Source organism: Rhinopithecus bieti, unplaced genomic scaffold, assembly GCF_001698545.2.
Source record: "Rhinopithecus bieti isolate Rb0 unplaced genomic scaffold, ASM169854v2 scaffold_14454, whole genome shotgun sequence".
Classification (NCBI taxonomy): domain Eukaryota; kingdom Metazoa; phylum Chordata; class Mammalia; order Primates; family Cercopithecidae; genus Rhinopithecus; species Rhinopithecus bieti.
The window spans coordinates 1,949,370-1,965,801 of record NW_016808228.1 but is presented as its reverse complement, the minus strand read 5'-3'; the positions used below and the strand labels follow the sequence as shown (position 1 = coordinate 1,965,801).

The following is a 16,432-nucleotide window of genomic DNA, read 5'->3' as shown; positions in this document are numbered from 1 at the left end:
ATCATTAGCTCTAGAGGAAGCCAGCCGCCATATTATGAAGACACTCAAGTAGTCCTATGGAGATGCCCACATGGTGAGAAACCGAAGCCTCTTGGTAACTGTCATGTAAGTAAGCTATCTAGAAGTGGATCCTCCTGCCTTGGTCAAGCCTTCAGGTAACTGCTGCTCTTACCAACATCCTGACTGAGAAAACCTGAGCTAGAACCACCTAGCTAAACCACTCCCACATTCTGACACACAGAAACTGTAAAACGATAATAAATGTTTGTTGTTTAAGCTACTAAGTTTTGGAGTAATTTGTGACACTGCAACAAACAATACAGAATTGTTTATATATACTGGAAGGCACTTGATACCAGGAACATAACCTCTAATCACAGTATTGTTCCTAAGCAAAAATCAATCCATTTAATAATTTAGTTTCCAGGAATCCCTCCGAATTTCAATTTAGAAAACTATCATACATCTTACAATTTTTTTTTTTTTTTTTTTTTGAGACAGTCTCTGTTGCCCAGGCTGGAATGCAATGGCTTGATCCCGGCTCACTGCAACCTCCACTTCCCAGGTTCAAGTGATTATCGTGCCTCAGCCTCCCCAGAAGCTGGGATTACAGGCGTGTGCCACCATGCCTGGCTAATTTCTGTATTTTTAGTAGAGACGGGGTTTCACCATGTTGGCCAGGCTGGTCTTGAACTCCTTACCTCAAGTAATCTGCCCGCCGCAGCCTCCCAAAGTACTGGGATTACAGGCGTGAGCCACTGTGCCCAGTCAGAAATTTTAGATAAATAGAAAAAAATTATAAAGGGCTGGCTGTTATATAAACTAAGTACTGGCATTAACATACTTAAAAGACATTTATGCATGCTGTCCTTTCTTCACCAGTGCTCTCCTATGTACACTAATCTTTCTTATGTAAATAGGCTCTGGCCTATTCCTTTCCTTCTGCTCTTAGCACAGTCTGGGGGTCGGGGGGAACAACTCTAAAAATGGTAGGTATAGAGGACAGTGTGCAGTGGCTCACGCCTGTAATCCCAGCACTTTGGGAGGCCGAAGTGGGCGGATCACAAGGTCAGAAGATAGAGACCATCCTGGCTAACACGGTGAAACCCCGTCTCTACTAAAAATACAAAAAAATTGCTGGGCATGGTGGCGGGCGCCTGTAGTCCCAGCTACTCGGGAGGCTGAGGCAGGAGAATGGTGTGAACCTGGGAGGCGGAGCTGGCAGTGAACCAAGATCGCGCCACGGCACTCCAGCCTGGGTGACAGAGCGAGACTCCATCTCAACAACAACAAAAAGGGTATAGAGGGGGGAAAAAGTAATCTCAAAACACAGAAAAAGGCCTTAATCACTATCACACCATTTCCCCAACTAAAAAATCTTCAGTACCCCTATTATTCCTTACTTTTCCATATGGAAAGTCCTCTGCCTACTTTCTAAATACTTTCCAGTATCTGAACCCATCTTAACTAGTCATAAATACGTTTATTATTATTTGACAACTTGCATGAATCTCAGATTCATGAATGTACCAGGATTATACTTTTATTTATATGGGTACCCTTAAATAACACATTTTCTCTCTTCCCCAATTAAAATTCTTCACTATTATGACTCCATAATGCCTTCCATTCCAGCAATCACTGATGTATAGCTTCTCCAAGTTTATAGCTGTAGTCTATACTAAATAATTTTATACAGATGTATGCTTTGCTTTATGACACAAGACATTTTTCATGGATTATTCATTTTTTCTCATCTTGACAAAGTTCTCTCTCACACACTTCTTTAGACTTCTAAATAGCACCAAACTTAACAAAAAATCACTTGTTTGGTTGTTTACAGGGGGAGGGGACCAAGAAAAATTTGTTGGATTTTCAACAATGGCTTAAAATTTTCACCAGGAAGTGATGATACTGACAGAATTATGCAACTCAAGTATCAACACAGATTACCAACAACTATTATGGGTCCACAAAATATGAAATTATATTTAAACACTAGAGTTCTGATAATTTATGAAGTGACCAATTTACTGAATGTGAATAAGTTTTCTCAATTTTTGGAATAAAAACACGAATTTATCTGTTCATTTTAGTATTCCAGATCACAACTAATTATTTTAAATCTTATATGAATCTTGCTTCAGAGATAAATGCAAAATTACTTCTCTTTGGGAAAATTTTTTCCCCCACAAAATACTAACCTGCAAAAGGGTTTTACCAGTCAGCATTTCAGCAAAGATGCAGCCTGCAGCCCACATGTCAATGGCTTTAGTATAATTATTAGGAGAAAGTAAAAGACGTGGAGATCTGTACCATTTAGTAACCAATCCTTCAGAAAGATGACCCTACAAAAGAAACAAAAAACATTTTTTTTACTTTAGCTAAAGAACAGTACTTAAAACTTGATTAAAGAATCCTTAATCTGCCGAGCGCGGTAGCTCATGCCTGTAATATCCCAGCATTTTGGGAAACCGAGCCGGGTGGATCACCTGAGGTCAGGAGTTTGAGGCCAGTATGACCAACATGGAGAAACCTTGTCTCTACTAAAAATACAAAATTAGCCAGGTGTGCTGGTGCATGCCTATAATCCCAGTTACTTGGGAGGCTGAGCCAGGAGAATCGCTTGAACCCGGGAGGCAGAGGTTGCGGTGAGCCGAGATCGCGCCACTGCACTCCAGCCTGGGCAACAAGAGCGAAACTGTCTCAAAAAAAAAAAAAAAAAAAATCTTTAGTCTTTAACCCCAGCACTTCGGAAGGCCGAGGTGGGTGGATCGCTTGAGGCCAGGAGTTTGAGACCAGCCTGGGCAACATGGTAAAACCCCATCTCTACTAAAAATACAAAAATTAGCCTGGTATGGTAGCACACGCCTGTAGTCCCAGCTATTTGGGAGGCTGAGCTGGGAGGATCACTGAAGCGCAGGAGACAGAGGTTGGAGTGAGCCAAGAGCAAGACCCTGTTTAAAAAAAAAAAAAATTATGTAAAACTCTAGTTATAGTGTTAACTCTAGGCCACACATTCAAAGTATTTTTCAGATAAGCTGGTTTCACTCCAAGTCTTGAGATAATCAAGGAGCAAGTATGCTTCAAGTCAGAACAGTAGGAAAGAGCACCAGAGGTGCTACTTATAAACCAATGTCAGCCTCCTTACTGACCTCTACTATAAATCCTATTCATAACCAATTTATTCAATTACTTTACAATTACAAAGCACCATACAAAACTTTATACATATATTGCCGCCCTATTTCATCCTCAAAACTACCCTGAGAGATTGTGATGGTAGATATTAACTCCATTTTATAGGTGTGATGACCGAGAGATTAAGGGATCTGCTTCAAGTCATATAGCTAGTTAGATGTAGAAATGGAGTCAATTTTAGACAGTATAAGTCTTAGTTCAGTGCTCTATCCACAATACTTCACTGTGGATACAGTAAATACATAAAAAGGACGTGGTCAGTGTAATACTAATCTCTTTTCTTTTTTCTCTAGAAAAAAAAAAGGTGTCTGTGTTGCGCAGGTTGGTCTCAAACACCTGGCCTCAAGTGATCCTCCTGCCTTCGCCTCCTAAAGCATTGAGATTACAGGAAGGAGCCACTGCGCTCCCAGCCTAGAACTCGTTTCCCACAAAATATCTTTTTTTTTTTTTTTTTTTGAGATGGAGTTTCGCTCTTGTTGCCCAGGCTGCAGTGTAATGGTGCGATCTCAGCTCATTGCAACCTCTGCCTCCCGGATTCTCCTACTTCAGCCTCCCAAGTAGCTGGAATTACAGGCATGCAACACGAGGCACGGCTAATTTTGTATTTTTAGTAGAGATGGGGTTTCACCATGTTGTCAGGCTGGGCTCAAACTCCCAACCTCACGTGATCCACCTGCCTCAGCCTCCCAAAGTGCTGAGATTACAGGTGTGAGCCACTGCACCTGGCCCAAGTAAAAATACTTTAATATGGGTTGGGCGTGGTGCGGGCACCTGTAATCCCAGCTACTTGGGAGGCTGAGGCAGGAGAATTGCTTGAACCCAGGAGACGGAGGTTGCAATGAGCTGAGATCACACTATTGCACTCTAGCCTGGGCAACAAGAGCAAAACTTGGTCTCAAAAAAAAAAAAAAAAATCTTAATGTGAAACAACACATATGAAGATTTGTCTTAGGCAGGTACCGTGAAAAGCCAACAAAGCAGGGCTCCCAGGGGTTCTTTACGGCCAAAGCAGCTCCACTTTTCTATTTTAAACATCACGGTCCCACATAAGATTTCATTTCAAAACTAAAAGACCAAGGTTCAGCTTGAAAAATACTAAATTCTTGTATGAAGGCCATTTGCTATCTAAGAGGAAGTTGCTGTGCATCTTTTTGGCTATACTTACTACCAATTGTTTATGGGAATTTAGATTTCAAGCTAAATTTAGTTTAAACAAAGCAGAACTGAATAGTACAGTCTTAAAGGGACAAAAGAAGACATAAGTTTGGGTGTGCTGGCATGCACCTTTAGCATCAGCTATTCAAGAGGATGAGGCCAGAGGATCACTTGAGCCCAGGAATTTGACGCCAGCCTGAGCAACACAGCAAGATCTTGTCTCTAAAAAAAAGACAACGCATGATGGTTCACACCTTTGTAATCCTAGCATTTTGGGAGGCTGAGGCAGGCAGATCACTGGAGGCTAGGAGTTCAAGACCGCCCTGGCCAACATGGTGAAGCCCCGTCTCTACTAAAAATACAAACAAATTAGCTGGGCGTGATGGCACACACCTGTAATCCCAGCTATTTGGGAGGCTGAGGTACAAGAATCACTTGAATCCAGGGGGTGAAGGTTGCAGTGAGCCAAGATGGCACCACTGCACTTCAGCCTTTACGACAGAGTGAAACTCTGTCTCAAAAACAAAAGACCTAAAAGTTGAAATAGTATCCCCTCTTACCACAATTCTGTCCCAAAGAAAGTATATTCCACTCTTAAATAACTAAGGGAGAATTTCATGTATAATAAATAACCATATACTTTAGAACTTCATTATAATAACCATATTTTTTTTAGAAATTTGTATTTAATTATCCCACTCCACCTTCATTTCAAACAGAGAGAGTGTGAAAGATAGATTTGTATCAGAAAAAAGGCACTATGTAAAGTTTAATAAGATTAAAAATTCTGCCACAATATACAAAGAAAATGCAGGTACCTATTCCTGATTAAGCGTATCAGTTTAAAGGTCTGTCTCAGCTGGCTTTCTCTACATACCTTATGGGAATAATGAGGGTCCATGATCCGTGCAAGACCAAAGTCACCTATCTTCAGCACCAAGTCTTCAGTATTAATGAAAAGATTAGCTGGTTTGAGATCTCTGTGCAGTACGTTTGCAGAGTGAATATACTTGAGCCCCCGTAGCAGCTGATACATGAACAGCCTGGCATGCTCTTCCAGTAAAGGGCCCTGCTCCAGCACATTAGCCAAGTCTGTCTCCATGTACTCCTGAACAATGTAAACACTGTTCAGCTCCGTAAGAGAGCCCACATCGTCTGTTAATTGGCTTCCACTAGGACCAAGAATTTCAAACACTTTCACAATGTTATCATGGTCAAGTCTTCTAATAATTTTGATTTCACGTAGAGCATGTTTGACACTCTGGGGATCAGTAAGGACAATTTTCTTGATGGCTACTCTTTTGTCACAGTCATTGTCTACAGCAGAAAAAACCAAGCCATTGCCTCCACAACCCAACGGTTTTAAGTCCATATACCTAGAACCCAGATCAAAACCATGAATGTTCATGAGACTTTCAAATTTCTCTGCCATTTTGAAACCCTTACTATTGCCTTTTCCTTTCGAATTGAACTTGTGTAAACAAGGAAGAAAACTGGCATCAAAAGGAAAGATCTTTCAAAAGGGAGAAGAAAATAATTATGCTTCCACAGCAAGATGGTTTCTTGATGTTCATTGCATATGCCAAACAGGCCTGTTGAGTTCCCCTTAGATTTAAAGCTCAAAAGCTCTACTCATACTGAGAATTAAAAAGATTGCAGTACTCATAGTTCAAGAAAGGGGCAGCAACTCTGCAGACATTTAAAGAAAACAAGAAACTCAAACGGAATGAAATGACATACTGTGCACTCAGATTACCGTGCTAAACGATTTAACATTTAACAAAAATGTGAATAAATATGCACACAACAGGCTTCTATGAACATTCTCCTCACAGTGCAGATACATTCAGTGTTGGACTGGTCCTGAGCAGCATCATTCTAAGGTGCTGGTAAGCACTATTTCCGTTTTGCTTCTTTTCTTCCTTTGTTGCTATATATTTATTTCAACAGGAAGCTCTGGCGGCTGTTGGTTAACAGAAGATGTCTTTTGTTAGTGATCAGGTGGCTCCAGCTCACCACAATCACAATCAAAGCTACCGTCCATCTTACTCTGATACAACCTGGGGGGATGAGAAAAAGAAGAGAGTCACCACTGCAGGAAATACCCTTTTCTTCAAATTTGTAGTATGACACAAACTGAGCATTTAGCAATAAACTACTACTGCTACATTAAACTTGATGGTCATTAAGTGACAAATTACCCTTAATCAATAATAGCTTACAAAACTGTTATGAGCAATTCACACACATTGGCCCGGGCTCCAGATTTCACTACGCTAGATTCTTGGTAACACTTAGGCTCATTAGGTTGTACCATTTCTGAAATGCCAACAAGTATGGGAAGGTTCATAATATTTTTATAGAACTCAAGTTTTATGAGGGGTAAAACATTAGTAACATCTATCTAAAAGAATATATAAGAAGTCTGCAATGTGTTTGTTAAAGAGCATATTTATTTATTAACTATGCCTATCAATATCCAATGAACAAAAATCTAACAGCACAAATAAGTATGTGAATAATGCTCTTCAATTTATAAAAGTAAACTTGAACAATGAATAATACCTATGAAAAGGTATTTAATGTGACTGATAGGAAAAGATTACCTTAAAAGAACATTTCAGATTGAAAAAAATGCTTCTCTGTTAATGTCAAGTCTGAGGGGTGTGGAAAAACAAACTTACACACAATAGTGGTTAGAGTTTAAATTAGTACAAGAACTTCAGAGCAATTTGGCAGAAACATATAAATGAATAAATAAATAGCATACTCTATGACCCAGCCATTTTTCTTCACAGTAAACTCCCTAGAGAAATGCTCATTTTTTTTGGTAAAGAAAATTAGAAACAACCTAAACTTCATAAAATAGGAGAACAGATAAGTAGTTATATGCATGCAAAATAGTTTTTTTGTAAGTACATATGCATATTGCAAAAGGAAAAAAAAAGAGACAAATACCAAATTCATAATGATTACCTGGAAGTTATTAAGGAAAGAGACCAGAATCATTTCTCTGCATTTTAATGTGTTATTTATTTTAAAATAACAAGCATGGCAGATTACTAGACTCTTACAGAGCTGGCTGGTATGTATATAAAGGTTCGTTATATTGATCTCTGTTTGCTTAAAATATTTCGTACTTTAAAAAATATCCTCTAAAAGGGCAGGAAAAAACAGCCTCAACTCCAGTAGATGGTTCCCTAGCCAGCCTGAAAAAAAATAAATGCAACTTGGTTCTTTCAGTTTCTTAATGGCCTAATCCTTGAATCTGCAGAGTACCCAGAGTACCAGACATAAGGCATTATGGAAAATACGGTGGTCACAATTCCTAACAAGTAAGACCAGACAATATTTGAGGCAGAAAGAATAAAGCCACCAATTTATTCATTTAATATATAAACATATATTGAGCAACTACTACATGCTAGGCAGGAGCAAACCTGATATGAGCAAAAGGATTCCGGCCCTCAGTAAACTCAACTCATTGTCCAATAGGAGAAAGACAGCTGTAATAAAAACTGATACTTACTATCCTTCAGTTCTTTTAATAAATGAGAACGGGTCTTGTATCTGCTTAACAGGAAGGACACTAATAGTAAAAGAGCTTTCTTTTACTGTAACAGATGGCTTCTCCTCTGCAAGTTTTTCTCTGCTTCTCAGAAATCAGCCCTCCTAGCCCGCTAAAAATTCTGTAGCTTACCAGTCTATTTGTAATAAAACACTTAAAAAGTTTGTGAATAAACTTTTGAACTAAAAAAATATTTCAAGGCCGGACACGGTGGTTCACGCCTGTAATTCCAGCACTTTGGGAGGCCGAGGAGGGAGCATCATGAGGTCAGGAGTTCAAGACCAGCCTGGTCAATATGGTGAAACCCCATCTCTACTAAAAATACAAACAGTAGCCGGGCGTGGTGGCGCATGCCTGTAATCCCAGCTACTCCGGAGTAAGGCAGGATAACTGCTTGAACCAGGGAGGTAGAAGCTGCAGTGAGCTGAGATCACGCCATTGCACTCCAGCCTGGACGACAGAATAAGACTCTGCCCCCCGCCCCCCCCAAAAAAATTTAAACAACTTAAGTCCAACATATCATTTGCCATTATCCAACTGAGCCATTAGTCTTGTCTTTGGTCTTTAGCCACTGGATTTTCAATGCTGTTATGTGATCTAGCCCATGTGATTGTGGAAATAAGTAATAAAAATACATTTTTGGGGCCAGGCGTGGTGGCTCACGCCTGTAATCCCAGCACTTTGGAAGGCCAAGGCGGGTGGATCTCCTGAGGTCGAGAGTTGGAGACCAGCCTGACCAACACGGAGAAACCCTGTCTCTACTAAAAATACAAAAATTAGCCCAGCGTGCTGATGAGTGCCTGTAACCCTAGCTACTTGGGAGGCTGGGGCAGGAGAATCGCTAGAACCTGGGAGGTGGAGGTTGCAGTGAGGTGAGATCGCGCCACTGCACTCCAGCCTGGGCAACAGCAAGACTCTGTCTCAAAAAAAATAAATAAATAAAATAAAATAAATGTTTGTATTGGTAAAAGTTTCAGATTTTAAAAGGGCTTTAATACTGCGTCTCCCTCCCACCAAGGTTTTTCTGTTTGTACACATCTTGATTCTTCCTGCTCCCCCGGAAATATCCTAGGAAAACCAGTGTGTTCGTTTGTTTGTTTGTTTGAGACAGGGTATTGTTCTGTCACCCAAGCTGGAGTGTAGTGGCCTGATCACTGCTCACTGCTCACTGCAACCTCTGCCTTCTGGGCTCAAGCGATCCTCCCACCTCAGCCCCTCAAGTATCTGGGACTACAGGCAGGAGCCACCACACCAGGCTTTTTTTTTTTTTTTTTTTAAAGTATATGTGCTGCTGAGGCAAGCATCACACACGGCTAATTTTTGTATTTTTTGTAGAGACAGGGTTTCACTATGTTTCGCAGGCTCGTCAAGAAAACCAGTATTTCTCAAAGGCTCCACTATTTCCAAAATTTTACATCTCTAGTCTCTACCTGAAATAGAATGCTTGTTCATGCCTACCTTCCTGCCTTAATGTAGACAATTCCTTAAAGCTCAGTCATGTTTTACATTTCTGACTGTAAAATCAGTTCCAGGCCGGGCGCGGTGGCTCACGCCTGTAATCCCAGCACTTTGGGAGGCCGAGGCGGATCACAACGGTCAGAGATGCGAGACCTGGTGAAACCCCGCTCTACTAAAAATCCTTACAAAAAATTGAGCCGGGCGGCGGTGGCAGGCGTCCTGTAGTCCCAGCTACTCAGTTGAGGCTGAGGCAGGAGAATGGCGATGAACCAGGAGCGGAGCGCTTGCAGTGAGCCGAGAATCGCGCCCACTGCATTCCAGCCAGGGGACAGACGAGACTCCGTTCTTTATATATATTTAAAAAAAAAAAAAAAAAAAAAAAAGAAAAAAACACCATAGACAAATGGACAAATGAAATAAGAACAGTAAGATCTCCAAGTTCTCTCTCAAACTTCTACTTCACTAGCAATCTAGTCAAGCACAAATGATGCTTTGTCAAAAATTACACCACTGTTATCTGACAGAATAGCACTATAGTAGGCGTTGTAGCCAGATTAGGAAAGCCATGAAAATGAGAGATCCTTACTTAAGACCTCCATTCACATCTGCCCCACTTAAATTTTATTGAGACCAAGAAGCCTCACAAACTAGAAACTTCAAGGAGAATGCCTTTTCAGAATTATCAGTGACTGGTCAGCACTTAACGAGGCAGAGTGGGTAAAAAATGATACTAGGGAAGGTAGGAGCTTTGCCTACACTGAGAACTGCAGAGCCATCATTATGTACTCAGATGATGAAGACTATACATTCTAACAAGAGAAGGTAGTATTTATAAACCAAACTGTAATTCCACTAGACAATGAGGATTATACCAAGTAAACAGCTGGGGGGAGAAGTATTCACAATGGCAGTGTTTGTTCAGTGATTCTGCCTCATTGCTCTGTGAGTAGTAGTCTTCAGGATCCTTCACTATCCATTAGACCAAATGCTGCTGGAGCACCTTTTCAGCCAGGATCTTGGAAAATAGACCCACCTTAATTAGTAAGTTGGGAGTCATGCTGTACCTCTATATCATACAGTGGATCCATTAAGTGTTTACAATTCAGTCATATTCCATTATTTGGTACGTATTTGATAAGTATCTGTGTCAATCCCTTGGCAATGGGGATAAAATGGTGAGTAAAGAGAGACTTGGGTTCTGCCTTCATGGAGTTTATCATGTGACTAGAGACAATTTTTTTTAAAAAGAAGGAAAGTAAACAAGGAAATGAAGACAGGACAAGTGGTACCAAGGAATGCTACAAGATACTACTGAGAGTCTGCACACTGGGGGTCTGACCTGATTAAGAAAGTCAAGATGTGTGTGCCTGGTAGCCATAAAAAACGCAGAGGCCTCTCATGCTCTCCTAGTGGCCCTAGAAAGAAAACTGTTCCCTCATCACCTTAACTCTTAGGGCAGTTATATTCCAAATTCTAATGTCTCCAACTACCTCCAACTTTCACGTCAACCATGGAGCTCCTTGGCCTGACTAAAGCATATAAAAAACTCAGCTGGACCAGCAGATGGTCACTGCATCCTCTATCCACATCAGTGTCCTATTAATTGCCATTATCTCCACCATCTTTCATACTTAATTTCAGAAAGGCAAAGTTTAAAGCTTAGACCCAGGAAAAAACTGCGGCTCCATATTTTTACATATTCTACACACTTCAACAAGGGAGTAAAAAGGAAGGTAACATAAAGGGACCCTTTCCAGCATCTTTCCAATTTCTCTGCCTCCAAATAAATGCTACCCATTCCTACCAACCAGGCTGATTCTGGGTGGTCTGGGGAGTGATCACTAAGTTTGATTAGCTGGTTTCATGTTGTTTTGTTTTTAAAAACTTGGTGAATAAAATGAAGTACAGAGAATAATTTACAAGAATAAAGTTGGCTTTTTGCTTTAACTTTGGCTTTCTTTCAGTGATCTACCATGCCACGGAATTAAGAGCTCTCTATAATCCAGGCTGGATAGCAGCTTCCTAAGTTTATAAGGCAGTTCCCTGAAACTGCATTAGACACAACTGTCTGCTCAAGCACTGCTCTCTTTGCTACATTACTTCCTGCTCTCTGTCACCTGGTCTGCCCCCACACCAAGAGCAATGCTGGTACTGGGAGTCAAGACTAAGTATATAAAGTAATGAAATGCAAACAAAAGAAGTAACTTTACTTTGTCCTATCTCGCCAATCTATAGAAACTGAATTTTCTTTTTTTCTTATTAAGGAGCAACTTGGCCTACCTATGTCAAAAAGGAAGTCTAGATGTGCAAAGAAAGTTTGAAGTAAGGGCCATCCCCTCTCCACAAAGGCTCTTACTCATTTTGCTCTTCTCCATAGTCAAGCGAGTAATTTGAGTTAACAGGAACCTAGCCAGCCTCACATCTCCTCGGCCAAAACCCAGTTGCTTTTGGACTGATGGGAAAGGTTGAGTTTTTCTTATATTCACCTAGAGCTATCTCCTAACCTGGCACAGATAAATGTAGCTGTAGCAAATTCGCCCTTCCCTGAGATCATGTCTCAAGCTCTCATCAAAGCTACTAAGCTTTTTGGGCAGAGAAGGCCAAGTGCTACAGCTTAGCTGCTTGCTCACTGCATTCTTGACAAAGCCCTTGCTCCTAATGTGTGGTGGGTGGCCGTAAGAGCTACCAGGGACCCTTTCAGGATTTGGACGTCAAGGAGGCTGGGAGTGTAAACTGTTAACAACAAATAATCTTAGGAACCTGGGAAGAGACACAGGACCTTAAATCTAAAATGCCAAAGTCTAAAAGGCTTTGGGTAGTATCAGTAACTATGCTTATCTACAGAGATAAACTTTCAAAGTCAGAGAAGACAGTAACAAACTATTCAACTTAAAGACAAAACAGGCTGGGCGTGGTGGCTCACACTTGTAATCCTAGCACTTTGGGAGGCCAAGGCGGGCAGAACACCTGAGGCCAGGAGTTGGAGACCAGCCTGGCCAACATGGTAAAACCCATCCCTACTAAAAATACAAAAACTAGCAAGGTGTGGTGGCTCACACCTGTAATCCCAGCTACTCAGGAGGCTGAGGTTGGAGAATTGCTTGAACCTGGGAGGCTGAGGCTGCAGTGAGCTGAGATCGCACCACTGCACTCCAGCTTGGGCAACAGAGTGAGACCCTGTCTCAAAAAAAAAAAAAAAAAAAAAAAGCGCATGCCATTATGTTTATTTTGTTGCTTATCTCTAGTTGTTAATTTCCAGTATGGATGACTTGTAGTAAATGTGTAACTAGATTACAACTAGTAAGTCTAGTTACAACAAGGCGGGGTGGCTCACGCCTATAATCCCAGCACTTTGGGAGGCCAAGGCAGGTGGACCACCTGAGACCAGTCAGACCAACATGGCCAAACCCCATCTCTACTAAAAAAAAACAAAAATTAGCTTGGCACGGTGGTGCATGGCTGGAATCCCAGCTACTCAGGAGCTGAGGCAGGAGAATCGCTTGAACCTGGGAGGTGGAGGTTGCAGTGAGCCAAGATCCTGCCACTGCACTTCAGCCTGAGGGACAGAGCGAGACTCCATCTCCTAGTTACAGCTTTACTGTAAGTCATCCATATTAGAAATTCAAAAATTCATAGACCAGATAAACTAGTAATAACATCCCCATAGACTCTTCCAATTCTAAGTCTATGACTTACAAAACCACAGAACAAATCTTACATTTCTTTAGTTTTATTCCCAAGCCCTATGCTAATACGTATGCTCAGAATGGGAGAGATATTATTCAAATTGTTGCATACTAAACAAATACAATCCTTTCCACAAATTTATGGCTGGAAATTTTTAAATAATTATAATAACCCTTCATCCCATTTCTTATCTTCCTCCTGGCAGGAGGCTTTATTCTAAGATTCCTAACCTAATTAACATTAAAGAAATATTGGTGCAAATGCAGGACAGGAGCCATGTGCACAGCCTCTTTCTTCAAGCACCTTTGGACACCTGAGGATTCTAACCAGATGAAAATATAAATTTTCGTAGCAGTCAGGATAATAGATGGCCCCCAAAAATCTAAGTCGTGCTCATGCCACAAGTCCAACGTAGCTGTCAGCCAAGCTGTTAAAGTACCTACCATCTCCACCAATGACATGCAATGTAGCAGAGAAAACAAGACTATCTCACTGGCAACAAAGCTTCCATCCAAAAGTGACACCATTCACTTCTCTGATTTTACTGACTAAAGTAGGTCACATGGTCATACGTGTATAACCAAGGGAGTGAGGAAAAGCAATCCCAACATGAGCCCAGAAGCAGAATGAGCCAAGATGCTTTTAAAACATCTTTTACACAGACTAAACAGATTCAACTCTCCCATCCATCCATTACGTTTCATTCAACATTTTACTGAATGCTCACCATGTGCCAGGCATTGTTTTAGGCATTAACGTAGAGCAGAGGTCAATTTTTTTTTTTTTTCAATCTTGAGCTCATAGGAACACATTATTACTCCTGGAGCACAGGGACATGTAGTGGATTCCTCCCTATCTCACTAACATTTCACTTTTCTTTCTCTTCTTTCTAATAACGTTTTCACTCCCTTTTCTTTTGCCATCCTTCCCCAATCTAATCTAATCTGATTCTTCAGAACCTCTACTCTTCATTTTCCAGGGCACCATTCCCCTCCTTTTTTCTGTGGCTTTGTCTGTTACAAAAGGTGTGGGACTAAGTAGCTCCGGGGACATTTCCTAAGCATAGTACCTGGTAATTAGTAGGTACCCTAAAATATGTACTGAACGAATCAATGTAAATAGCATATGCTACCTGGCAGTAGAAAGCTTTGGAGAAGGGAAATCCTACCTCAAATTTTTCAGAATCTGATCATATTCTGATCTACCACTAGAAAACATCAGTGAAGATTCCTAGACATGGTATTTTCCTTTCCAGGCATTCCACCAGGACCCTCACTCTATGCGAATGCATAGGTCTGCCAATAACATGAAGAAGGCAGCTGGTTTCAACCCACTCAGAATGAAGAAATAAAACACTTCAGCTTTGTTACAGCTCTCATCTTATTTTGTTGAGGTGGTGGGGAGGGACTGTGCCACTGAAATAGCATCCTATATAATCAGTCAAGCAGGACTCTTAAAAAGTCCTATCAGCCCATCTAATACCAAAGAAGGTATAATGAAGATATGCAAGACCTTGACACTATTCTTCAGTCCATCCTAGCAGGGTTTAGCACCACAGCTTTTCAGACTACAGATCAAACATGATTGCTGTTGTTTTTGAGCTAACTCTGGTGAGGGTCTAAAGAAAGTCACATTATGCAAGGCCATATAAAACATCTCTGGACTCTCATCAAATGGAGAGAACCATACGCTTAGCTGAAGATTCCCCTTCTCTCTTTAAGAGACAGGGTCTTGCTCTGTTGCCTAGGCTGTGGTGCAGTGGCATGATCAAAGGTCACTGTAGCTTCAAACAATTCTCCCAGTAAGCCTCTCAAGCACCTGGGACCTGTAGGCACACACCACGCTTTTTTTTTTTTTTTTTTGTAGAAATGGGATCTCACTATGTTACCCAGGCTGGTCTTGAACTCCTGGCCTCAAGTTATTCTCCCAGCTAAGTCTTCTAAAGTGCTAGGATTACAGATCAGCCCTGCATCTGGCCAATTCCCTAATTTAAAAAAAATTCAGAATGGCATATAATGTTTTTGGAATATCCTTCCTCTTTATCTCTCATTATCTCCAAACTGAAGAAGGCTTGCAAGATTTGGCTGCCCTGCCTATGGAGTAGCCATTCTTTTATTCCTTTACTTTCTTAATAAACCTGCTTTCACAAAAAGAGGGGAAGGCGGGGAGGGGAGGAGAAGAAAGGAAAAGGAAAAGGAAAGGAAAGGGAAAAGGAAAGGAAGGAAGAAAAAAAGAAAGCGTGTGAGATTTGAAAACAAAATTTTAAGTTTGTTTCCTATCAGACCCAGCTGAGAATTTGGCCCTACTGAAAGAGTCCAGTCTGATTTCACTAGGCCCGTGCCATGCTTTGAATGTGTCCCCCAAAGTTCATGGGTTGGAAACTTAATCCTCAATGCAAGTGTTGGGAGGTGGGGCCTAATAAGTGGTGATTATTAATCACTAGTAAGAAGCAGATGGGTTAATGTTATTATTGTGGGAGTGGGCCTATTACAAAAGCAAGTTTGGCCCTCTCTTTCTCTTCCACCATGGGATGATGCAGAAAGGAGACCCTCACCAGATGCCAGCACCATAATATCAGACTTCCAAGCCTCCAGAACTGTAAGAAATAAATTTCTTTTCTTTATAAATTACCCAGTCTCAGGTGTTCTGTTTTAACAACACATAACTAAGTGGGACAGCTTATATTAAAAGAAATAAACCATAAGTTTAAAGATCTGGTGTCTACTCCAGGATCTGTGGCTAAATCAGCTGTGTAATCAAAGAATTTTACATTTTTATGTCTCAGTTCCTCATCAGGAAAACAAAGTGGCTAACTACAGGATTTCTTCTTTTTTAAGAGACAAGGTCTTGCCCTGTCACCCAGGCAGAGCCAGGCAGTAGTTAGGAGTACAGGCGCACACCACCCCACCTGGCTTAAACTACATGATTTCTATGGTCTCTTCCAGCTCTCAAATTTTATAATTCTAACAAAAGGCTCAGGATTTCCACTTCTGACTAGAATGCTCAAAGCTGCAAGATACCAAGCCTCACTCTATAAACTGCAACAAGCTGGATAAGCTACAAAAATCATAGTTTAAGAAAAAAAAAGGCCGGGCGCGGTGGCTCAAGCCTGTAATCCCAGCACTTTGGGAGGCCGAGACGGGTGGATCGCGAGGTCAGGAGATCGAGACCAACCTAGCTAACACGGCGAAACCCCGTCTCTACTAAAAAATACAAAAAACTAGCCGGGCGAGTTGGCGGGCGCCTGTAGTCCCAGCTACTTGGGAGGCTGAGGCAGGAGAATGGCGTAAACCCGGGAGGCGGAGCTTGCAGTGAGCTGAGATCCGGCCACTGCACTCCAGCCTGGGCAACAGAGCGAGACTC

The 16,432-nt window shown here is 41.3% G+C and overlaps 1 protein-coding gene across 1 annotated transcript in view; it reads right to left on the bottom strand.

The window, feature by feature from the left end:
• MAPK6 (mitogen-activated protein kinase 6) overlaps nucleotides 1-16,432 on the bottom strand; it is a 49,217-nt gene that overhangs the window by 12,711 nt on the left and 20,074 nt on the right. The window contains 2 exon segments of the mRNA XM_017886149.1: nucleotides 2,209-2,348; nucleotides 5,234-6,416. Coding sequence (XP_017741638.1) covers nucleotides 2,209-2,348; nucleotides 5,234-5,788 — 695 coding nt within the window. The 5' untranslated portion in view covers nucleotides 5,789-6,416.